Source organism: Mobula hypostoma, chromosome 5 (assembly GCF_963921235.1).
Source record: "Mobula hypostoma chromosome 5, sMobHyp1.1, whole genome shotgun sequence".
NCBI lineage: Eukaryota > Metazoa > Chordata > Chondrichthyes > Myliobatiformes > Myliobatidae > Mobula > Mobula hypostoma.
Genome location: NC_086101.1, coordinates 24,177,634 through 24,204,005, shown reverse-complemented (window position 1 = coordinate 24,204,005; position 26,372 = coordinate 24,177,634). Strand labels below are relative to the sequence as shown.

Below are 26,372 nucleotides of genomic sequence, written 5' to 3'. Positions count from 1 at the left end.
GAGTTACTCCGGTGAGGAGATGGCAGAGAAACGATGCGCTTAATGTCTGTTAATGTTCTTTGACTCCCGTGCAATATGAGAGTTAATCTTTAAAAAATACCCAGCAACATCCCTTGAGGGAAAGGAATTGTCAAAGTTCCAGGTCGATACACTGCATCAGGACATTGCTTCAGCTTCCAGCATCTGCTGTGTCTTTAGTCTGAACTATGCTTCATAGCTCACTTTCAGGTGGTGAAATGCGCTCCGATTTTCCTTTGACTTACAATGAATTGGACGACGAGTTGACACTGATCTTACTTTTGACCTGTGGTCACTTCAGGCGCTGAATATATCCCAGGACATGCAAGGAGCTAATATGATTTTTTTTTCCGAAATCGTATGCAATTAGTGCCAGGATTTAGGATGTGCAGGAAGGTATATGAATGCAAGGTTGGTTAATTGTTTATGAAATACACCTTAGATGATGTGTAAAAGCCTTTGTTTTCCTGTACACACATTAATAAATTCCAGAATAGGCGTAAAAAGACGGTATAAAACTCGCATAAATATCCTTTTATCTCTTTCGGTGTGCAGAGTAAGATGGTCCAATAGACACATTTGTTGTTATTAGATGAGGTGGATGGGCAGTAACAGTTTTGTTTCTGGTGCAGGAATGAAACAGTGACTGAGGAGGTTCATGGTTGAAGCCGGGCTCTTCAAGGGTTAAAAACTGCTGGAGCGACTCAGCGGCCCGACCAGAATCTGTGGAGGCAGAGGGGTGGTCGACGTTTCTTTGACTCCACAGAGACTGCTCGGCCCGGACTCCGGATTCCGGATCCCCAGTTCTATTCCAAAGCAGTTTTTGACACAAAGTCCTTGAAAATCTAGACCAATGCCATTCTTCCAGATTCCAGCCACCCCTCTGCCCTCACATTCGCCCGACCCCCGCACACACAGGACATAGTTCACACGCGAACGCGCACCCATATAGATACACACACGAGCACACAGACCTTCCTTCTCTGTTAGTCAGCTGAACATCCTAAGATTAACTTCTTTTCATAAATTAACTATGAATCTCGAACAATCTGGACCGACAGCGGGTACAGAAAGAGAGGGGCACAGGAGACTGCGGATGCTGGGATCTGAAGCAGAAAAAAATCCACGGGAGGAATACGGCGGTCCAGTTGGCATCTATGGAGGCAGATAGATGGTTGACATTTCTCACCCCGTTTCTTCCGCAGCTGCTGCCTGACACCTTGAGTTCCTACAGCAGTTAGAGAGGTTGAGGTAAATCAGTAATGGTCCAAATCAGGTGAAAGGAAGATTAGAGGTACTTTTTTTTGCATTGAGAGGGATTTTTGTATTTCAACGATGTTTAACAAACCGCTGAACCCTTTAATTTGGTTCACTAACACATGATAAAGGCGCAAAAACAAAACAGTTCAGGGGTTTCAAGAGAGAGAGTTGAATCTGGAAGGGAAAGAGCTTGAAAATATTATGGGGCAAGAGCAGAAACATATGAGCAACTGGGTCCTCCCGGACGCTAGCACGATTATACATTACACAGTCATTTGTCATTTCTACCCTGTAACTGCCGTACTGATGACTTTATAGAAACAAAGGGTTGAAGGGATTTTAATGTGAGCGTCGTGATCATTCTCTTTCTCCTTCTCCGTAGCACAAATACAAGACCATAATATAACAACACACAAATTACTGGCAGAATTCAGAAGGTCAGATAGTATCTATGGAGTGAAGTAAACAGTTGACGTTTTAAAAGCGTTTTCCCCCTCTCGAGATGCCGCCTAATTCGCTGAGTTCCTCCTACATATTGTGGGTATTCAGAATCAGGTCTATTATCACTGACATATGTTGTGAAATTAGCCGTTTTGAGGTAGGATTACAGTGCAATACATAATATATTCTATAAGTTACAATAATAAATATAAAATATAAGTAGTGCAAAAAAGAGAGCAACATAGTTAGGGTTCATGGGCCATTCAGAAATCTGATGGTGGAGGGGAAGAAGCTGTTCCTAACACAGTGATTGGGTGTCTTCAGGTTCTTCTACCTTCTCTCTGACGGTTGTAATGAGAACATGTCCTGGGTGGTGGGGTCCTTAATGACAGATGCTGCCTTTTCGAGACGTCACTTTTTGAAGATGTCACCGGTGGTGGAGAGGCTAGTGCTCATGATAGAGCTAGCTGAGTTTGCAAGCCTTTGCAGGTTTTTTTCCGATCCTGTGTACTGGTCCCAGTTAGAATGTTGTCCATGACAGAATCTGTAGAAATTTGCTTGAGTCTTTGGTCTCTTCAAACTCCTACTAAAATATAGCCGTTGGCTTTCCTACTTAATAATAACTTCAATATCTTGAGCCCAGGAGAAATCCTCAGCATCTGCAAAATCTCTTCGTGTCTGGAGGCTACAATTACAATGTTTTGAGGATTCATTGTAAATCTTGTAAACTAGGGCAATGAACTAAATTAGGAGATTCGGGTAATGAAAAAGTATCAAAACACTGCAGCCAAACTCTGGATGCATTTAGACAATTATCGGAGAGACCCGGGGTCACTCCTGTCCTTTGGGCCATGGGGGGGGGGGGAGGCGGAGGGGTGGTGATGGTGATGTACTGATGTATCCTGATCATCCAGAATACAAGTCTAATTTCACCATGGCTATTGGAGAGATTGAATCAGAAATTAGAAATACTTCAGTAATAGTAATAACAAGACTGTCAGATTGCCGTTAATAATCAGAATTTTAACTATCCAAAGACAGGTGGGGGGGGTAGGTGGTACTGAGGAAGCAACATGATTGCAGCAGGACTTAGACAAATTGAAAGAATGGGCAAAAAAGTGGCAGATGGAATATAGTTTTGGGAAATGTATGAGAATGCATTTTGGTAAAAAGAACAATAGTGCAGACTTTTATCTAAATAAATGGGGAGAAGGTTCAAACATCAGATGTGCAGAGGGACTTAGTAGTCCTCGTGCAAGGTTCCCAGAAGGTTAATTTACAGGTTGAGTCTCAGGTAAAGAAGGTAAATACTTTATAATTTATACTTTATTGTCACCAAACAATTGGTACTAGAACGTACAATCATCACAGCGATATTTGATTCTGCACTTCCCACTCCCTGGATTACAAATATTAAATATTAAGAATATTAAGAATGGTAAAAATTAGCAAATATTAAAAATTTAAATTATAATTCATAAATAGAAAATAGAAAAATGGAAAGTAAGGTAGTGCAAAAAAAAAACGAGAGGCAGGTCCGGATATTTGGAGGGTATGGCCCAGATCCGGGTCAGGCTCCGTTCAGCAGTCTTATCACAGTTGGAAAGAAACTGTTCCCAAATCTGGCCGTATGAGCCTTCAAGCTCCTGAGCCTTCTCCCAGAGGGAAGAGGGACAAAAAGTGTGTTGGTTGGGTGGGTCATGTCCTTGATTATCCTGGCAGCACTGCTCTGACAGCGTGCGGTGTAAAGTGAGTCCACGGACAGAAAATTGGTTTGTCTGATGTGCTGCGCCGTGTTCACAATCTTCTGCGCTTCTTTCAGTCTTGGACAGGACAACTTCTATACCCGGTTGTGATGCACCCTAGAAGAATGCTTTCTACGGTGCATCTATAATAATTAGTGAGGGTTTTAGGGGACAGGCCAAATTTCTTTAGTTTTCTCAGGAAATAAAGGCACTGTTGGGCCTTCTTGGCAATGAACTCTGCTTGGTTGGACCAAGTCAGGTCATTTGTGATATTGACCCCGAGGAACTTAAAAGCTTTTGACCTGTTCCACTTGCGCACCACTGATGTAAGTTGGGTCATGTGGTCCGCTACTCCTTCTGAAGTCAACAATCAATTCCTTTGTCTTACTGATGTTGAAGGATAAGTTATTGTCTTCGCACCATGCCACCAGGTTCTTAATTTCCTCTCTGTACTCAAATCCATCATTACCCGAGATACGGCCTACAATTGTTGTGTCATCAGCAAGCTTATATATTGAGTTTTATGGAAACTTCGCTACACAATCATGGGTGTACAGTGAGTACAGCAGGGGGCTGAGTACACAGCCTTGTGGGGCACCGGTGCTCAGAGTAATTGTAGAGGAGAGCTTGTCCCTTATTTTTACAGCCTGTGTTCTGTCTGAGAAGAAGTTGAAGATCCAGCTGCAGATCTGAGTGCTAAGGCCCAGGTTCCAGAGCCTAGGAATCAGTTTTTTTGGATTGATGGTATTAAAGGCAGAGCTGTAGTCAATGAAAAGGAGCCTTACGTATGCATCTTTATTCTCCAGGTGCTCTAAGGAGGAATGTAGGGCCAGAGAGATGGCATCTGCCATTGACCTGTTGCTCCAGTAGGCGAATTGCAAAGTGTCGAGGTTGACCGGTAGGCTGTGGTTGATGTGTGCCATAACCAATCTCTCGAAGCACTTCATAGCAATTGACGTCAGAGCAATGTTGGCAATAATTTCAAGAGGAATGCAATATAAAAGGAAGCAGATAATCCTGAGACTTGATAAGACACTAGTCATGCTGCGCTAGGAGTGTTGTCAATAGTTTTGGGCACCATAATACAGAAAGGAATTGTTGTCATTGGACAGAGTCCAAAGAAAGTTCAACGAGGATTATTCCAGGAATGAAGAGGTTACCATAAGAGGAGCATGGAAGATTTAGGCCTGTATTCACTGGAATTTAGAAGAATGTGGGAGGATCCAATTGAAACCTACTGAATTTTGAGAGGACTAGATAGGGTGGGTGTGGAGAGGAAGTTTTCTATGGTGGGGATATCCAGAAGTAGAAGGCACAGCCTCAAAATTGAAGAGTGACGTTTTAGGACAGTGGTAAGGAGGATTTTTTTAGCCAGAGGGTAGTGAATCTGTAGAATGCTCTGCCACAGAGTGTGATGGAGGCCAAGTCCATTGGTATATTAATGCGGAAGATAATAGTTTCTTGATAGGTCAGAGCATCAAAGGATATGGCAGGAAGTCAAGTGCATGGGGTTGAGAGGAATCTGGGATCAGCCATAATGGAATTGCAGAGCAGACTCGATGGGCTGGATGTCCTAATTCTGCTCCTCTGTCTTATGGTCTATCTCATCTGACCCATACAGTCTGACCCTTACAAACTACCTGAAAAACAGATTATTCCCAACTGTCCCAGGAAGCTACTGGTTGCTTCTGATCTCCAAATGCTGCAGTTTCATTCAGACAAATTGAGATTGTCAACCAACTCCAGGAATGAGGAAATACCCTTCTTCGGAACTAACTAAGATACAGAACTATGTGTCTGTACAGATCCAGAAATGAGGGTGGTAAACAAAAATGCCCTGCAGTGGTTTACCCAGGGGTTAATAACAAAAGATGGTGGGAATAGTCAGAAGGTCAGGTAATATCTGTGCAGAGAGGAACAGTTATTTTTTCAGGTCAAGAATAGAAACATTCAGGAGTCAGATTCGGAGACAGAAACAGAATTAATGTCTCGGGTCAAGTATGGATATATTCGGTAGGTCAGGCTGTATGTGTGGTAGAGACACAGTTAATCTTTCAGATCGAGAATGAAAATATACAGGAGTCAAGTGTGCAGAAAGAAACAGACTTAATGTCTCAGGTCAAACATGGAACATCTCAGCAGGTCGGTCGGCAACCGTGGATATAGTAATGGGGTTTACGATTCAGGTTCACCACATTTTAAGAGAATGTTTCTGGGACATCAGCAAAATGGTCAGTCAGGTGAGGAGGAGAACGGATTTTTAAGGACGGTATACTGATGTTGTAAGCCTATACATTCGAGAAGTGCAGTCCTGGGCTTCAGCCGTAAATGCTGAACTTCCAGCAGAAACGGTATCTGCCTTTGGCCACACACGCTCCTAGTGGTGTGGGTATTCGGAGCCGTTTGCGTATGTGTAAAAGGGTCTCTGAAGGAAGATTGCTGTGCAATGCCATGCCATCAAGCCTCCCCAGCATGGGAGGATAGAGTAACTATACCGCTAACGTAGATCAGTACAGCACGGGAACAGGCCCTTCGCCTCACAATGATGTCATCCATAGATAAACGAGACCACTGCAGCTTTAACTGTGAATATGAAAAATATTGCCGGTACTTGAAATGTACAGCAGCTTTCCTTCAGAGAGAAAAAAAATCAGCGAGTTTGAGGGATTTCCCTGGTAATTGGTAATTGGTTCATTATTGTCACATGTAAAGATAAACAGTGAAAAACCTTTGTTTCGCATGCCATCGACACAGACAGATCATGCCATAAACAAGTACTTCGAGGTAGAAGTACAAAAGGAAAGTAACATACTGCAAAATATAAAGTTACGGTTACAGAGAAAGTGCGATGCAGATTGATACATTAAGTTGGAAACGCTATGAAGAGGTTGACTGAGAGACGTAGAGTTCATTCTTAACGGGGATAGTTCCACTCCAGAGACTGAATAACGGCGGGGAAGACGCTGTACTTGAGTTTGGTGGTACGTCTCTGGCTTTTGTATGTTCTGACCAACGTATGCGGAGAGAAGTGAGAACGGCCAGGGTAGGAGGAGTCCTTTATTGTGTTGCCTGTTTTATCGCGGCTGCAGAAGATATAAAGTTGATAGAGGGGAAGCTGGTTTTCGTATAGGCTAGAAATCAAAACAGGTGGAAATTTAAACCGGGCAAGTTTCTGCGTTCTACAAAGCTGAGGTCTACTCCTATGCACCCGAGAAGGCCAGAGTTTCCCAGTCCCCATTCCCAGCCCCGTTGGTTTGCTGTATGGGAAGCACTCCGGACGGTACCGCGACTTTGTGACCTTGGAAACATTTCACATCCGAAGATGCGCTGGAGTGACCAGGAAGGTCCTGGTTATGTAAAGTTACAAAATACTCCCAGAGTGTGTTGCATCGAATGCGCCTACCCAACCCTTCTCCCTACACAAACCTCCCCCTACCCCCGACCCACCCTTTCCACGAGCTGTATTTATTATCTTATTGTTCGGTGGTCAACAGATGAAGGTATTCTGCTCTTCATCTGTTCTGATGAAGGATCTCGGTTGGAAAAGTCGACTGTTTATTTCCCTCTTTAAATGCTGCCTGACTTATTGAATTGCTCAGTAATTTTTGCGCGTACGTGTTGATCACAGATGCTGGCTGACCCTACGATCAGACTTACCCCTTTGGGAAAGATGGGGTCTGGAGTTGGGATGGCGTCGTTTCGTGTGAGAGAGACTCATTTATGGTTTGTTATTCTGTTGCAGTCTTTGGAAGCCTCGTTGCCGCGAGCGTCCGCGAGCGAGAAGTGAACGGCATCGTTGGACAGTCTGCCCTTCTCTCTGGTTCCTACTGCAAACCCGACCCCGGCTCCGAGCTAACAGTGAAATGGAATCTGTACCCCGACCCAACTCCGCTTGTGAAACTGATCCGAACGCAATGCTCTCCACATCCCGACAAACCCGGTTATAATTGTTCAGATCGCTTGATTATCACTCCTTCCCACAGAGGACGAGTCCACCTCTATCCCGACAACGGATCCTTGTTACTGTGTGATTTACGGTCCAGTGACAGTGGAGTGTATGCGATATCCGTTTACTGCGGTGGGAACAGCAGCGTCGAATACAACGTGTCGTTGATGGTCCACAATGGGACAGGTAAGAAACCACTGATGTGAAAGCGCGAGTTTTGTGTCTCGGCGATGTCTATTTTCATCCCGTCGAGGTTATTGACCAAATTAACCAGAATGTTCTGTCATTAATGGAGTTTATTTGATAAATGTGTCCGCGAATACATTACGAAATCGGTTAATTTCCCATGACTAATGTATTTATCGTAGCGAAACCTAACATAAATTATTAAAGTAATTCTCCGTTAGTGGACCTTTGGGTCGTGTTCATCAGAATAATTTTATGTCTAGAAAAGGCGAACTCTACTTCCCCAACTACTCCACAGCCTCCGCCATCACCACGGGGTTTTATCCCAGCTCTGCCCATTTGCCTCGGCGTGATCGTTGTCGTCGCCATCTGTTTGTCCCTGAAGATGGCCAGGACACACTGGGGTAAGTGAAGGATTGAACAGTAGAGATGTCACGAAGTGTTGAGGAAGATGGAAGTAGCGAACCGGAGTGATGGTATTGGGTGATAAGGAGTTGTATAGAGGAAGGTGAATGACAGGCTTCCGGGAAATGGAAAAATAAGCGGCGAATTGTCGTCTCGTGGTGGAGGCAGCAGATAGGATTAACTGAAAAAAAGGAAGGAAGAGTTTAATATGTGGCTGAGTTTTGAATATGGAACGGTTTCTGATATCAATCAGATTAGATTAATTAATGTTTGTGGGTGGGGGGCGTTAGGAGATACTGGGGGCGTTAGGAGGTACTGTGGGCGCAAGACCTTTGAGAAGTGTGATGGTCAGTGTTTTGTGAAGATAGTAAGGAACGTGAGAAAACATTAGAGTTAAAAACTATGTAAGGAAAGAAAGTAACCCAATGAATTATATGGAACGATAGTGGTTTGAGGAGTTACAAACACGAGAAAATCTGCAGATGCTAGAAATCCAAAGTAACACACACACACACACACACACACACACACACAAAATGCTGGAGGTTGACGGGTCTCGGCTCGAAACATCGGCTGTTTACTCTTTTCCATAGATGCTGCCTGACCTGCTGAGTTACTCCAGCATTTTCTGTGTGTTTCTTTGGTTTGGGGAGTAATCTCTGGAGTGCCTCCAGATGTATCCACGGACCAAGTTAAAAATGATTTAGTAGGGGAAAAGTTGTAGACACTAAAGGTTTAAACGGGTTTCATGGTGGAATAAGAACAGATAGCTTATCAGTGTGAATTGAATGAGGGAAAAGTTTTTGCCAGATAGAGTTAATTTAGGCTATATGAGTTAAATGGTAGTGCAGTTGAAAGTCACTAGTAAGGGCAAAATGAAGTGGCCATTGTGCCAGTGGACCAGTGAAAGACTAGGGAGGCTTTGGCTTATGGCTTAGGCAAGAACAGCCTTGGTGAGATATGTATCTGGATTCTTCACCATCATTCTTCATTCTTCATAGTTAGAGCAGTGAGGATGGCTCCAGGGGCTGCGTTGTGATCTTTGTGTGAGATGTGGGAACTGTGGGAGACCTTCAGCCTCCCGGATAACCACATTGGTACTGAGCTGCAACTCCTCAGGCAAACTGTTAAGGAACTGAAACTGCAGCTCGATGACCTCTGGCTCATAAGGGAAACTGAGCAGATGATAGATGGGTTGCTATAGGGAGGTAATCACCCATAAGTTGCAGGAGGCAGGTGACTGTCACGAGAGGGAAGGGAGATGAGCAGCCAGTACAGAGTACCACTGTGGCCATTCCCCTCAATAATAAGTATTAAGTAATTCCCTCTCAATAATAAGTTGAGGGGGAATGACATACCGGGGTGGGGGTGTCCGAGGTGACAGGGCCTCTGGCACTGAGTCTGGCACTGTGGCTCATAAGGGAAGGGGGAGAACAGGACTGTACTAGTGATAAGGGAGTCCATAGTTAGAGGAGTAGACACAAGATTCTGTGGACACAATAGAGAGGCACGATTGGTATGATACAGCCCAGGTGCAATGTCAGAGCCGTCTCGATCAGGTCAATGACATCCTAACAGGGAAGGGTGAGTAGCCAGAAACCCTGCGACATATTGGCATCAATGACATAGGCCAAAAAATTGAGGAGGTTCTAAAGGGAGGTTTTAGTGAGCTAGATAAACAGCTGAAAAGTAGGACTTGTGTAGCAGTTTCTGGGTTGCTGCCTGTGCCTCACATTAGTGAGGATAAGAATAGGATGATTTGGTAGATGAATGTGTGGCTGAGAATCTGGTATAGGGGTAAGGGTTTCAGATTTCTAGATCATTGGAATCTTTTCTGGGGAAGGTATGACGTTTACAAAATGGACAGATTACACTTAAACCAGAGGGGGACCAATATCCTTATGAACCAGTTTCCTAGAGCTGTTGGAAAGGGTTTAAACTAACTTGGTGGGGGTGGGGATGGGAACTGGAGTGATAACATTGCTGCAAGCAGAGGCAATGTGTAGTGAGAGTGTCAGGAAGGGCAGGCAGATGATTGGGCAAAATTGCAGTCAGTGGGATGTGTTGCAGTGTAAAAGGGGGACAACATCAAAAACAGTGATGGATACAGGACTGAAGGTGTTATATTTGAACACACACAGTGTACAGAAGAGCTTAAAGTCCTATGATACATATTGTACTGAAAGAACAACCAGGTAGGCAGAGGGAGTGATGTGGCACTGTTGGTAAAAAAAAATAAATCAAATCCTTAGTAAAAGGTGACATAGGTTGGAAGATGTAGAATCATTGTAGATGAAGTTAAGAACCTACAGGGGTTAAAAATACTCTGCTGTAAGTTATATACAGCCTTCTGAACAGTAGCCAGGATGTGAGCTACAAATTGTAACAGGAGATAGTAAAGGCAATGTTACAATAGTCATGGGAGATTTCTATATGCAGGCAGATTGGGTAAATCAGACTGGTGTTGGATCTCAAGGGAGAGAATTTGTAAAATTCCAACAAGGTGGCTTTTTAGAGCAGGTTATGGTTGAGCCCTCTAGGGGATTAGCCATTCTGGATTTGGTGTTGTGTAATGAAACTGATTTGGTTAGAGCTTAAGGTAAAGGAAAACTTGGGAGGTGATGATAATAATGTGACAGAATTCATGCTGCAATTCGAGAGAAAGAAGGTGAAGTCAAAGATATTAGAATTACAGTGCAGTAAAGGGAACTACAGAGGCTTAAGTTGATTGGAAGGGGTCACTAACAGGGATGACAGCAGAGCAGGAATGGTTTGAGTTTCTGAGAGCAATTCAGATAGATACATCCCAAAGAAGAAGTATTGTAAAGGCAGGCTAAAGCAACCGTGGCTGACAAGGGAAGTTAAAACCAGTAGAAAAGCAAAACAGAGGGCATATAACAGCACAAAAATTAGTGGAAAGTTGGAGGATCAGAAAACTTTTAAGTGTGTTCCCCCATTTCATCATGGCTGATCCAATCTTCCTCTCAACCCCAATCTCCTGCCTTCTCCCTGCAATCCTTCAAGCCCCGATCAATCAAGAATGTATCAACATCTGCCTTAAATATACGCAAAGGCTTGGCCTCCATGTCTGCCTGTGGCAAAGAATTTCACAGATTCACCACTCTCTGGCCAGTGGAATTCCATCTCATCTACGTTCTAAAAGAACACCTCTATTCTGAAGCTGTATCCTCCGGTCTTAGACTCTCCCACCACGGGAAACATCTTCTCCATATCCACTCTATCAAGGCCTTTCACCATTTGATAAGCTTCAATGAGGTCACCCCTCATTCTTTTGAATTCTAACCAATATAGTGCCAGAGCCATAAAATGTTCTTCATATGACAAGTTGTTCAATTCTAGAATAATTTTTGTGAATTTCCATTCAACCCTCTTGAGTTTCAGCACATCGTTGCTAAGATAGGGGGCTCAAAACTGCTCATAATACTTTACCAGTGTTTTATAAAATCTCAACATTACATCCTTTCTTTTATATTCTAATCCTCTTGAAATGAATGCTAACATCATATTTGCCTCCCTCACCATAAACTCAACCTGCAAATTAATCTTTATGGAATCCTGCACAATGACTCACAAGTCACTTTGAGCTTCAGTTATTTTGTATTTTCTCTCCATTTGGAAAAAGGTCAACCCTTTCATTTCTTCTACCAAAGTGCATTACGTATCCTACCCAACACAGTATTCCATCTGCCACTTCATTGCCCATTCTCCTAATATGTCTAAATCCTTCTTTAGCCTCTCAGGTGGCTGTAGAGGCCAGATTATTGAGTGTATTTAAGGTGGCAGTTGATAGGTTTTTGATTAGTCAGTGTGTGAAAGGTTACAGAGAGAAGGCAGGAGAACGGGGATGAGAATGTAATAGATCAGCCATGATAAAATAGTGGAGCAGAATGAATGGGCTGAATGGCCTAAATCTGCTTCTACGTCTTCTGGCCTTGTGGAGTCTATGTGCGCTCCTCCCCTTACTTCTTTACAGTGTTAGACGTTTGTTCAGGTAGCAGCTGTGTGTGAGACTGAAGATATGTAGTAGATATGACTATGGTAATTGTGGAGAAGGCATTTGGCAAAACAGAGGAACTCAGTAAGTCGGGCAGCATCCGTGGAAAATATTGGTCGACGTTTCGGGCCGGAACATCGACCGATCTTTTCGACGGATGCTACCCGACCTGCTGAGTTCCTCCAGCGTGTTGTGAGTGTTGCTTTGACCCCAGCATCTGCAGATCATTTTATGTTTTATCTGGCAAAATGTAGCAATTGTAGAGGGGAACATAGCTCTGCTTATGCACGCTGTCCGGTGTATAAGAAAGCTGTGTCAGTACAGTGTGTTTGGGAGAAATGGGCATGTTATATGCTGAGACTCTTCATAAAGTACAAAAAACACTATCGATGGGACCTATTAATATCCAGAAAATGGACAGATTTCTGCCAGTGTGTGAAGTGCACGGCTTTATAACAAAGGATTCATTGATCGTTGATAAACTAAAATTTGCTGATTTCATGGCAGATGTGGTAAATTTCACAGCACAATCTAAAAGTAGGGCAGAAAATCACGAAGAGTAAGGGTCCCAGACCAGATCCGTGAGGGACTCCACTGGTGACCGACCTCCATGCAGAATATGACCCATCTACAACCACTCTTTGCCTTCTGTGGGTGAGCCAGTTCTGGAACCGCAGGAAATAGCAGTGGTACTTAGTGAATAATTTACTTCAGTATTCACAACAGAAAAGGATCTGGTGATTGTAGTGATGATTTGCAGCAGACTGTAAAGCTTGAGCATGTAGATAGTAAGAAAGAGGATGTGATGGAGCTTTTGGAAACATCAAGTTGGATAAGTTGTCGGGACCAGATGAGATGTACCCCAGGCTACTGTGGGAGGTGAGGGAGGAGATTGCTCAGCCTCTGGCAATGATCTTTGCATCATCAATGGGGATGGGAGAGGTTCCGGAGGACTGGAGGGTTGCGGATGTTTTTCCTTTATTCAAGAAAGGAAGTAGAGATAGCCCAGGAAATTATAGACCAGTGAGTCTTACCTCAGTGGTTGGTAAGTTGATGGAGAAGATCCTGAGAAGCAAGATTTATGAACATTTGGAGAGGTATAATATGATTAGGAAAAGTCAGTAGGGCTTTGTCAAGATAAGGTCATGCCTTACGAGCCTGACTGAATTTTTTGAGGACGTGACTAAACACATTGATGAAGGAAGAGCAGTAGATGTAGTGTATATGGATTTCAGCGAGGCATTTGATAAGGTTCCCCATGCAAGGTTTATTGAGAAAGTAAGGAGGCATGGGATCCAAGGGGACATTGTTTTGTGGATCCAGAACTGGCTTGCCCACGGAAGGCTGAGTGCTTGTAGATGGGTCATATTCTGCTTTCCCACAGAAGGCAAAGTGTGGTTGTAGCAAGGGCATATTCTGCATGGAGTTCAGTCACCAGTGGAGTGCCTCAGGGATCTGTTCTGGGACCCTTACTCTTCATGATTTTTATAAATGACCTGGATGAGGATGTTGAGGGATGGGTTAGTAACTTTGCTGATGACACAAAGGTTGGGTGTGTTGTGGATATTGTGGAGGGCTGTCAGAGGTTACAGAGGGATTTTGATACGATGCAAAACTGGACTGAGAAGTGGCAGATGGAGTTCAACACAGATAAGTGTGTAGTGTTTCATTTTGGTAGGTCAAATATAATGGCAGAATATAGTATTAATGGTAAGACTCTTGGCATTGTGGAGGATCAGATGGATCTTGGGGTCCGAGTCCACAGGACACTCAAAGCTGCTGTGCAGGTTGACTCTGTGGTTAAGAAGGCGTATGGTGTATTGGCCTTCATCAACCATGGAACTGAATTCAGGAGTCGAGAGATAATGTTGCAGGTATATCGGACCCTGGTCAGACCCCACTTGGAGTACTGTGCTCAGTTCTGGTCACCTCACTACAGAAAGGATGTGGAAGCCATAGAAGGGGTGAAGAGGAGATTTACAAGGATGTCGCCTGGATTGGGGAGCATGCTTTATAAAAATAGGTTGAGTGAACTCGACCTTTTCTCTATAGAGCGACGGAGGATGAGAGGTGACCTGATGGATGTGTATAAGATGATGAGAGGCATTGATCGTGTGGATGGTCACAGGCTTTTTCCCAGGGCTGAAATGTTTGCCACAAGAGGACACAGGTTTAAGGTGCTGGGGAGTAGGTACAGTAGGTCAGGGCTAAGCTGTTTACGCAGAGAGTGGTGAATGCGTGGAATGGGCTGCCGGCAAAGGTGGTGGAGGCGGATACGATTGGGTCTTTTAAGAGACTTTTGGATAGGTGCATGTGGCTTAGAAATATAGAGGGCTATAGGTAAGCCTAGAAATTTCTTTCTTTTTCAGTATTTTTATTAATTTCTTACATAAAAGAAAACAGAGTACAGTAGGATATATAATATATATCGATTACAATATATTGAAATCACAGATGAGGTGTAATTACCCCATATCCATATAAATTAAATTTAAACATAATACTGAAAAGAGATAATTTTATTTTACAAAAAATCTAAACCCACTACCATAAAAAAAACAGCTGTTTGGTTAAAAAAAGAAAGGAAAAAATCCTTAACACAAAATAAAACATATTATTAACTAACATCTGTGCTTAATAGCAAATCAAAGATTTTGAAAATAATTCTGAAAGGTCCATACAATGTTTAAAAATCTTGTCTAGGATCAGAAATTGAACAGTGAATCTTCTCTAAATTTAAGCAAGACATGACATCATGTAACCACTTAAACAACAATGCCCTCCTGGATATAAGAGAAAAAAAGTCCAAAATATGCTGATCATGTGTCTCCAAAATAATATCATTTCCTCCAACAATACCAAATAAGGCAGTCAAAGGATTAGGTTTAAAATTTACTTTAAAAAGCACCGAAAAAATGTGAAATACTTCCTTCAAATATTTTTCAAGACTTGGATTAGTTCAAAACATATGGATTAGTGAAGCTTCTCCATGAATACATCCGTCACAATAGGGAGATATATCCGAATAAAAATGAGACAGCTTATCTTTAGACATATGGGCTCTATGGACCACTTTAAATCGTAGAAGGGAATGACAGGCACATAACAATGAGGGGTATGTACCAATGTACCAACATTAACCAATTTAAAAATTTCATTCCAAGTGTCCTCAGAAATTGAAATCTCTAAACCTTGTTCTCAAAGATTTTTGATCTTATCTAAAGGAATATTTCTCATTCCCAACAACATACCATAAACATTAGATATAGATGCATTACGGAAGGGTTTCAAATTAAAAATTATATCAAGTAAATTTTTATCTGGACTTTTAGGAAATGTATGTAGTTGAGAATGCAAAAAGTCTAATTTGTAAATATCGAAATAAGTGAGTTCTCGGTAGGCTATACATAACTGACAGTTATTCAAATGAAGAGAGACTATCTCCAATAAACAAATCATGAAATCAGTTTTACCCAATCTATTCCACTCTTTAAAAACTACATCAGACATAGAAGGTTTAAAAATATAGTTAGAAAAAATGGGACTGGAAAGTGAAAAACTCAATAAACCAAAATATTTTCTAAATTGTACCTAAATCCTCAAAGTGTGTTTAACTACAAAATTATCAATTAAATTACTTAAAGATAAAGGAATTGAGGATCCGAGAAAAGAAATGATAGAAAATTTATTAACAGAGGTAGCTTCGAAAGAGACCCAGACCGGAATATAATATAACCAAAACTTAAGATTCCGCATTTATCGTGTGGATACGATAGGGTCTTTTAAGAGACTTTTGGATAGGTGCATGGAGCTTGGAAAAAATAGAGGGCTATGGGTAAGCCTAGAAATTTCTAAGACACATTCGGCACAACTTTGTGGGCAAAAGGGCCTGTATTGTGCTGTACGTTTTCTATGTTTCTATGTTAAAAAATAAATTATTTTTAAAGCTGCAGAAATACATCTAGAGATAAGGGACTTAACTCTAGAATTTATTCATGATGCTTTACAAAGGAGGGTTAAATAACATTCAGACTTTAAAGAAGAGATATTAATGTTTTTTTTCTTTTTTCTTTTTATTTATCTTCTTTTTTTTCTCTTTTTTCTTTTATTACAGTGGAATGCTAGAAGTTTGTTAGCTAATGGACAAGAGTTTTAATGCGGAGTTGTAGTGACAAAAAAATATGAAAGAGATGGTTGAGGAAAACTTTCGAGAACAAGACCTGGTGAGCTTGAATGATAAGCAACACACATAAAGTTGCTGGTGAACACAGCAGGCCAGGCAGCATCTCTAGGAAGAGGTACAGTCGACGTTTTGGGTCAAGACCCTTCGTCAGTACTAACTGAAAGTAGAGCTAGTAAGAGATTTGAAAGTAGGAGTGGGAGGGTGAGACTCGAAATGATTCCTCGTGTTTGAGATTGAATGATACTCAGTAGGGGGCAGTAATGCTCTTTATGTTGGTCTGAAATCCACCATTGAACATTATTATTATAAGAAAAAGAGATCAAGTTCAGCCCCGGAAGGGAGGCAGTGATGGAGTGTACAGATAACATCTGCAAAGCTCTCCCGTCACCCTGTGGAAAGATAGTGGCTGTGCAAGAGTCTAGCATGTGCTATATTTTGTGAATTGATGTCTTATTTGTCTGTTCGTTGCAACATGACTTTCTGTAAACACAAAATGTCAGAGGAGCTCAGCGGGTCAGGCAGCATCTGTGGAGGAAAATGAACAGTCTCTGCAGACTGTTTATTTCCCCTCAAAAAAATGTTGCTTGACTCGTTGAGATCCTCCAGCACTTTGTGTGTGTTGCTCCAGATTTCCAGTGTCTGCACTTGCTCTGTGTCATCTTTTTCTGTAGGACTTGTTTATGATACAATTTTTTTGAGCTGAATTAATGCACAATGTCAGAAATTCTGCTGCTGACTAGCTGTTTTACAACAGGTTGTGGTCGTAAGTCGGACACAACAGAAAAGATTGCCCAGTCTAATGGAGTTTCACGAGAGGAGCTGGATGAGGTAAGCAGGCAGTGAACTGCACGTGGTCAGGTCACTGACAAAAAATCTAATCTGCTTTGTCAGTTGTATTCAATATCTTGGCCATAATTCAATGAATCAAGTCTTCATTCTTGGCCCCAATTAGCCAAAGGGATTAATTTAGCTTCAGAACGTCCAAGGTATTGGATGCAGTTCTGGTTTTACAACCTATCTTAATCTATTCTCCATTGAAGTCATGTTGGGATGGTGATGGTTACAGCAATAGTAATGCCTGATCCCAAGGGATTCTCATCTTACATATCAAGTTAAAACCACTCCAGAGAATATATAATTTGGAAATGCATGGTGTCGTAGGATCTCAGTGATACAGCATGAAAACAGGCCTTTTGGCCCATCTAATCTGTGTTCACCATGTACCACCCATTTATACTAATTCTATATTCATCCCAGTTTTCTTTTTCTCTTCACACTCTCATTAACTTTCTACCCACAGTCACCCCTGTACATATCAAAGGCCATTTAACAACCTGCAAATTTCCAGGATGTGGGAAGATTAAAGGAAACCAGAAGGCTTGGGGGAAACCTATGCAATCATAAGAACATAAGAAATTGCTGATCTGGCCATGGAATCAGCTTCACCTACCTACCTTCCTTTTCCTCATGACCCATAATTAAGAGCCTTGCAGAAATCTAACTTATTGTGTCATAAATATATTTAATCAATGATCAATATGGTCTGTCATATGCATTTACATATATTAGGAATTAGGTAGACTTTACTGCTTCCTTGAGTAGAGAATTCCACAGATTCACTTGGAAAAGTAGTTGCTCCTCATCTCCATCCTAAATCTATTTCCCTGCTATATCTGCTGGTCAAGTACCAGTAGAAACAATCTTATTTAACCCTTTCATAGTTTTATGATTCTATATTATCCTTTTTCATTCTTCTGAATTCCAGGCATAAAGTCACAGGTGACCCAATCTGTCCTCATAGGCTAACACCACCCACACCTCCATCTCCTGAATCAACCTCTTCCGCTCTGCCCTCAAAGCCAGTATGTCTTTCCTTAAGTAAGGAGACTAGAACTGCATGCAGTACTCCAGGTACCACCTTACTAATACCCTGTACAGTTGCAGCATAACCATCCCATTCTTAAATTCAATCCCTCTCACGATGAAGTCCAACATTCCACTTGCCTTCTTAATAACCTGTTGAACCTGCAAACCAACGCTGGCATTTCAAGCACTCCCAAGTCCCTCTGCACAATAAGATGCTGAAATCTTCACCATTTACATAATAGTTTGATCTTCTATTTCTCCTTCCAAAGTGGCTGTCCTCACAATTATCAGTGTTGTACTCCATCTGCTAATCCACTGTTCATTCATTTAATATCCTTATCTTACTGCAGACTCTTCACATTCTTTGCTCAATTTAGATTTCTACCTAATTTAGTACCATCAGCAAACTTAAATATGCTGTACTTGTCCCCTCTTCCACATCATTAATGTATATCATGATAGTTGAACTGATCCCTGTGGCATGCCTCTCTCCACTGATTGTCAACCAGATAAACATGCACTTATCTAACAGGCTGGAGGTTCGCAATGCTGCCCTGAATGTTCCTTCTCCATTTTGGGTGGTCAAGAGATCGTTGATAGGTCGGGGAGTGGCAAGGAGAAAGGGAAAAATTAGGAAAATAACCCTAATTAGCTATTTTTAGAGTCAGCAACCAACTATTAAGAACCTTTGAAGAATCTTCCATATATTTCCCTCCAATGAATGTTATTTCTACCTCAAGATCATTTCCAAGGACCCCCACCATCCAGGCCATACTGTCTTCTCAATGCTGCCATCACAAAGGAGGTTCAAGAGCCCAAGTTCCCACACCACCAGGTTCAGGAACAGTTATTACCCTTCAACCAACAGGCTCCTGAACCACTGTTGGTAACTTCACTCTCCTCAGCACTGAACTGATGACACACCCTATGGACTCTCTTTCAAGGATTCTAGAACTTACGTTCTCAGGATTGGTTGTTTGTGTATCTATGAGTCTATCTATCTATCTGTCACACTATCTATCTATCCATCTGAGTTTTGTAAAGCATTGTAGATGCATCTTTCACCACACAGACATCAACCACTCATGAAAACTGTTTGTCACTACCGGCTTGGGGGAAGTTGGGAATTTGTAATAAATAACGGCTCTTCCATGATGTTCACAATCTGTTCCTGAATGAAGAAAGAAATACACAGCCATGATACAGATTTCGCTGAGTAATAAAACAGGCTGAAAGACATCCTTCAGCTCCTGAGATGAATTCTCCCCTGTATGTCATGCAACATTCTAGACATTCCCTGAAACCTTTTCCTCCTCTTCTAAACACCAATGAGTTGCTACATATTTTCTTCCCCCTTGCTACATATTACTTTCATAAATTGTCTTCTCTCTCTTCTCCACAGAACAGGGATCAGAATTCGCACGTTGACATCACGTACACCCTTCTGCAGCTTCCTTTGCCTGACTGCCCCACAACAACACAGGGACATGAGAATTGCATCATTTACTCTGCTCCACGAAAGGTACAGTGAGAGAGGAGAGCGTAGGTTAGCCGTGGTTAACAGAACTATATCTGCTCCCTGCACCTGCAGAAAAAGATGTATGATCAGGGAGAAATTTGACAATCAGGCCTTCTGAAAGGAGGTGGTGAATAAAGCCAACACCTGGCTCGTCAGGCAGCAGCTGTGGAGAGAGAAATTTAAGTACCTGATCTTCAGAATGGTCACATATTTGCAGCACTTTGGTTTTATAAGCTATGAAAACCTGAGGATCTTGTGAAATGGATCCTGTGACAGGAACACTGTCCTTGTTGGGGAATTGTGTAGTACATAGAATGACTTGAATGATCAGTGATCACTCTAAACCAGAATGACCTGCAATACAACAGTGAGCAACCAGGAAAGCTGAGGAGGCCTTTTTGGTAAGCTTCAGGAAATGTAACTCTGGTGTAAGTAGGGTTTGTCCAACGTGAAAGTTGATAGGAAGAAAGTAAAGTCTGATGTAGCAGTATTTCAGTGGAGTAAGGGTAATTACAGTGGAATGAGAGAGGAGTTGGCCAAAGTAAACTGGAAGGAGCTACTAGCAGGGATGTCAACAGGGCAGCAACGGTGTGCATTTCTGGGAAAAAATTAGGCAGATGCAGGACATATGTATCAAAAATGAAGAAATACTGTTACATGCCTCAAGGAGATCTGTGATTTTTTTTTGTGAGAATGATGTAATGGTCTTTTGGAGGTCACCTGATGCAATTTTCCCAACGATGTGAGGTCACGTGATGACGTGTGCACCACAGCTATATAAGGGTAGACCCCAGATGATGCAGTTACTTTTTAGTTTTTAGATTTCCAGCTAGAATGTACTGTGTCTCCGTTTCTGTTGCATATTTGTTTTTATGACGCAGTTTCATTTTTTAAACGGTTGTTACGTTCTGTTGCAAGGAATAATATTGCTGGACGGAGTTTTTGCTAGAGGTGTTGATGTACCTTATTCTAGTAGTAGCAGAAGGGAGAGTGAAGACTTTATTGAAGTATAGGACCCAAAGGATTGAAAGGAGTTGGTATCGTTCGGCAGTTTAACAAATGATCGAACTTATTGAGTCTTCGTTGAAGGAGTAGTGACCTGCATCGAAGATAACTCTTGCCAAAAGAGTAAAGAGTTCATACAAGGTTTGCTCTCTCTAGAATTTAAGGTCAGTTGTTCTAAACTGTTTATTTACTGCATCGCGAATCCTTTGGACAGAACCAGCAGGAAAGTCACATCTATGAAGAAATCTTTCTCCAGAGAAGTCTCTCCCAATTGAACGTATAAATCTGTTGGACTTTCGAATTTACCGTTTTATGAACTATATCTGACTTTACCACATTAAGAACTGTTTTTGCATTTAACGCTTTAAGAACCAGTGCCGAGTGGTGATTTGTTGAACGGCTGCATAGCGGTTAACTTCCGGTTAAGGTTTTTGTTTTCTTTTATCGTTCATCCATGTTTAATGAATGTTTGGTTGTTCTTATATAACCTGTCTCGATTGATATTCATTGTTGCCGGTTATGTAACAATACTCAATGGTAAAATAGGACAACCATGGTTGACAAAGGAAGTCAAATCTATTGTAAAGCAAAAGAAAGGATACAACAAAGCAAAAATTAGTGGGAATATAGAGGAGTGGGAAGTTTTTAAAAACCTACAAAATCTAAATGAAGAAATCATTAGGAGGGAAAAAATGAAATATGAAAGCAAGCCAGCAAATAATAGCAAAGTGGATAGTAAAAGTTTTTTCAAGTACATTAAAAATAAAAAAGAAATGAGAGTGGATATAGGACTACTAGAAAAGGAGGCAGGAGAAATAATAACAGGAGACAAGGAGATGGCTGATGAACTAAATGAGTATTTTGCATCAGTCTTCACTGTGGAAGACATGACTAGTAGTGTGTGAAGGAAGAGAAGTGGGTGCAGTTTCTATTATAAGAGTAAAGGTGCTCAAAAAGCTGAAAGACCTAAAGGTACATAAGTCACCCGGACCAGATGAACTGAACTCTAGGGTTCTGAAAGAGGTAGCGTTAGAGATTGTAGTGGCATTAGAAATTATCTTTCAAAAATCATTTGACTCTGGCATGGTACCAGAGGACTGGAAAATTACAAATGTCACTCACTCTTTAAGAAAGGAGGAAAGAAGCAGAAAGGAAATTATAGACCAGTTAATCTGACCTCATTGGTTAGGAAGATGTTAGAGTCAATTGTTAAGGATGAGGTGATGGAGTACTTTCTGAGACAGGACACGATAGAACAAAGTCAGCATGGCTTCCTTCAGGGAAAATTCTGCCTGATAAACATGTCAAAATTCTTTGAGGAGATTACAAGTAGGATAGATAAAGGGTATGCAGTGGATTTTGTATTTTGGACTTTCAGAAGGCCTTTGACAAGGTGCCTAGGAGCCCATGGTATTACAGGGAAGTTACTAACATGGTTAGAGCATTGGATGATTGTTAGGAGGCAACGAGTGAGAATAAAACAATCCTTTTTTGGGTGGCTGCCAGTGAGTAGTGGTGTTCTGCAAGGTCTGTGTTGGGACCAATTCATTTTAGGCTCGATATAAAAGATTTGGATGATGGAATAGATGGCTTTATTGCCAAGTTTGTACATGATACGAAGATTGGTGGAGGGGCAGGTAGTGTTGAGAAAACAGGCATGATGCAGAAACACAGATTAGGAGAATGGGCAAGAAAAGTGTCAAATGAAATACAAAGTTGGAAAATGCATGGTCATGCACTTTGGTGGTAGAAATAAATGTGCAGACTATTTTCTAAATGGGGAGAAAATCTGAGATGCAGAGGGACTTGGGAGTCCTTGTACAGAGCACCCTAAATGTAAACTTGCAGGTGGAGTCGGTGGTGAGGAAGGTAAACGCCACGTTAGCATTCATTTCAAGAGGTCTCGAGTACAGGAGCATGGATCAGATGCTGAGGCTTTATAAGGCACTGGTGAGGCCTTGCCTTGAGTATTGTGAACAGTTTTGGACCCCTCATCTTAGAAAAATGTGCTGGCCTTTGAGAGGGTCCAGAGGAGGTTCACAAGGATGATTCCAGGAATGAATGTGTTATCATATGAGGACCGTTTGATGGCTCTGGGTCTGTACTCGCTGGAATTCAGAAGGATGACGGGTGATCTCATTGAAACCTTCTGAATGTTGAAAGGCTGAGACAGAGTAGATGTGGAAGAAATGTTTCTCATGGTGGGAGAGCCTAGGACTAGAGGCCACAGACTCAGGATAGAGGGGCTAATTTCTTTAGCCAAGGGGTGGTGAATTGTGGAATTGTTGCCACATGCTGCTGTGGAGGCCAGGTTGTTGGGTGTACTTAAAGCAGAGATTGATAAGTTCTTGATAGGACATGGCATCAAAGGTTATGGGGAGAAGGCTGGGAGTTGGGGTTGAGGAGGAGAAGATCAGTCATGATTGAATGGCAGAGCAGACTTGATGGACCAAATGGCTCAATGCTGCTCCTATGCAGAAACGTAGGAAAATAGAAACATAGAAAAACTGCAACACAATACAGGCCCTTCGGCCCACATGCTGTGTTGAAAATGTACTTACTTTAGAAATTACCAAAGATTACCCATCGCCCTCTGTTTTCTAAGCTCCATACGCCTGTCCAGGTGTCTCTTAAAAGACCCTATCGTATCGTCTATAAGTGCGGAGCTGTATAAAGGAGAGCTGGTGTTCAAAACAAACATAACCTGACAGGTCCTCTGAGCTTACTTGCAAGCATTTTAAAACTGTGCCCTCTCGTGATAGCCATTTCAGCCCTGGGAAAAAACCTCTGACTATCCACGTGATCAATGCCGCTCATCATCTTATACACCTCTATGAGGTCACCTCTCATCCTAGGTCACTCTAAGGAGCAAAGGCCAAGTTCACTCAACCTATTCTTGTAAGGCATGCTCCCTAATCCAGGCAACATTCTTGTAAATCTCCTCTGCACCCTTTCCATGGCTTCCACATCCTTCTTATAGTGAGGCCACCAGAACTGAGCACAGTACTCCAAGTGGGGTCTGACCAGGGTACTATATAGTTGCAACATTACCTCTCGGCTCCTAAATTCAATTCCACGATTGATAAAGGCCAATACACCGTACACCTTCTTAACCACAGAGTCAACCTGCACAGCTGCTTTGAGTGTCCTGTGGACTCAGACCCCAAGATCCCTCTGATCCTCCACACTGCCAAGAGTCTTGCCATCAATATTATATTCTGCCATCATATTTAACCTACCAAAATCAACCACCTTGTACTTATCCGGGTTGAACTCCATCTGCCATTTCTCAGCCCAGTTTTGCATCCTAGCAATGTCCCACTGTAACCTCTGACAGCCCTCCACCTTATCCATAACACACCCAACCTTTGTGTCATCAGCAAATTTACTAACCCATCCCTCCACTTCCTCATCCAGGTCATTTATGAAAATCACAAAGAGTAGAGTTCCCAGAACAGATCCCTGAGACACACCACTGGTCACCAACCTCCATGCAGAATACGCCCCGTCTATAACCAGTCTTTGCCTTCTGTGGGCAAGCAAGTTCTGGATCCACAAAGCAATGTCCCCTTGGATTCCATGCCTCCTTACTTTCTCAATAAGCCTTGCATGGGGTACCTTATCAAATGCCTTGCTGAAATCCATATACACTACATCTACTGCTCTACCTTCATCAATGTGTTTAGTCTGTGACAAAATCCTAAGGATTATTCATTATGGACTGTGCCTTTAAAAAGAGTGAGAGTGTACCGCTGATTCAGAGAGAGAGAGAGAGGCACCGAGCAGCACATGAGCCGCTGTGGTGATAGAAGTGCGGAGCTATATAATGGAGAGCTGGTGTTCAACATGTTTGCATAGATATACAAGGTCAGCTGGCTTTCTGGTAGACACACAAAGACACAGAAGAAACGGACACTGGATGAGCTTTGAGTGCCCGCAAAAGGGTTCGTTTTGATGATCGATCGGGAGAATCAACCAAAGGCTCTCACTGGTGACCGGTGGAAAGCTATCAGTGTGTTTAAGCCTTGGCTGGGTTGATAGTTTTACCACGTGAAGATGGTACCTTCAGTGTGGTCACATTCGGTGACCTTAAAAGATTTGAAGGACCACGGAAAGGCGCCTTCAGCATTATCATAGAAAAGGATAGAATCAGAGAGGACAGGAAAATTTTTAATTGGGGAAGGGCAAATTATGAGGCTGTAAGGGTAGAACGTGCCGGTGTGAATTGGGATGATGTTTTTGCAGGGAAATGTACGATGGACATGTGGTCGATGTTTAGGGATCTCTTGCAGGATGTTAGGGATAAATTTGTCCCGGTGAGGATGATAAACAATGGTAAGGTGAAGGAACCATGGGTGACAAGTGAGGTGGAAAATCTAGTCAGGTGGAAGAAGGCAGCATACATGAGGTTTAGGAAGCAAGGATCAGATGGGTCTATTGAGGAATATAGTGAAGCAAGGAAGGAGCTTAAGAAGGGGCTGAGAAGAGCAAGAAGGGGGCATGAGAAGGCATTGGTGAGTAGGGTAAAGGAAAACCCCAAGGCATTCTTCAATTATGTGAAGAAAAAAATGATGACAGGAGTGAATGTAGGACGGATTAGAGATAAAGGTGCCTTGATGCTGTGGAAGTGAGTGAGGTCCTCAGTGAATACTTCTCTTCGGTATTCACCAATGAGAGGGAACTTGATGATGGTGAGGACAATATGAGTGAGGTTGATGTTCTGGAGCATGTTGATATTAAGGGAGAGGAGGTGTTGGAGTTATTAAAATACATTAGGACGGATAAGTCCCCAGGGACTGATGGAATATTCCCCAGTCTGCTCCATGAGGTGAGGGAAGAGATTGCTGAGCCTCTGGCTAGGATCTTTATGTCCTCGTTGTCCACAGGAATGGTACCAGAGGATTGGAGGGAGGCGAATGTTGTCCCCTTGTTCAAAAAAGGTAATAGGGATAGTCCGGGTAATTATAGATCAGTGAGCCTTACATCTGTGGTTGGAAAAGATTCTTAGAGATAGGATCTATGGGCATTTAGAGAATCATGGTCTGATCAGGGACAGTCAGCATGGCTTTGTGAAGGGCAGATCGTTCTAACAAGCCTGATAGAGTTCTTTGAGGAGGTGACCAGGCATATAGATGAGGGTAGTGCAGTAGAGGTGATCTATATGGATTTTCGTAAGGCATTTGACAAGGTTCCACATGGCTGGGTTATTCAGAAAGTCAGAAGGCATGGGATAGAGGGAAGTTTGGCCAGGTGGATTCAGAATTGGCTTGCCTGCAGAAGACAGAGGGTCATGGTGGAGGGAGTACATTCAGACTGGAGGATTGTGACTAGTGGTGTCCCACAGGGATCTGTTGTGGGACCTCTACTTTTCATGATTTTTATTAATGACCTGGATGTGGGGGTAGAAGGGTGGTTTGGCAAGTTTGCAGACGACACAAAGGTTGGTGGTGTTGTAGATAGTGTAGAGGATTGTCAAAGATTGCAGAGAGACATTGATAGGATGCAGAAGTGGGCTGAGAAGTGGCAGATGGAGTTCAACCCGGAGAAGTGTGAGGTGGTACACTTTGGAAGGACAAACTCCAAGGCAGAGTACAAAGTAAATGGCAGGATACTTGGTAGTGTGGAGGAGCAGAGGGATCTGGGGGTACATGTCCTCAGATCCCTGAAAGTTGCCTCACAGGTGGATAGGGTAGTTAAGAAAGCTTATGGGGTGTTAGCTTTCATAAGTCAAGGGATAGATTTTAAGAGTCGCAATGTAATGATGCAGCTTTATAAAACTCTGG

At 42.4% G+C, this 26,372-nt stretch overlaps 1 protein-coding gene across 5 annotated transcripts in view; it reads left to right on the top strand.

The window, feature by feature from the left end:
* The first annotated feature begins 206 nt into the window (after nt 1–206).
* LOC134346691 (uncharacterized) overlaps nt 207–26,372 on the top strand; it is a 40,344-nt gene continuing 14,178 nt past the window's right edge. Inside the window, exons 1-5 of one of the 5 annotated variants that reach the window (XM_063048217.1) lie at nt 207–429; nt 7,207–7,596; nt 7,860–8,000; nt 16,954–17,027; nt 19,468–19,587. In XM_063048217.1, the coding sequence (XP_062904287.1) occupies nt 423–429; nt 7,207–7,596; nt 7,860–8,000; nt 16,954–17,027; nt 19,468–19,587 (732 nt within the window). In that variant the 5' untranslated portion in view covers nt 207–422. Of the gene's footprint in view, nt 430–5,638; nt 5,696–6,575; nt 6,815–7,206; nt 7,597–7,859; nt 8,001–16,953; nt 17,028–19,467; nt 19,588–26,372 lie in introns of those variants that run through there. The other 4 variants (XM_063048216.1, XM_063048215.1, XM_063048214.1 and 1 more) reach the window with 4 other exon arrangements.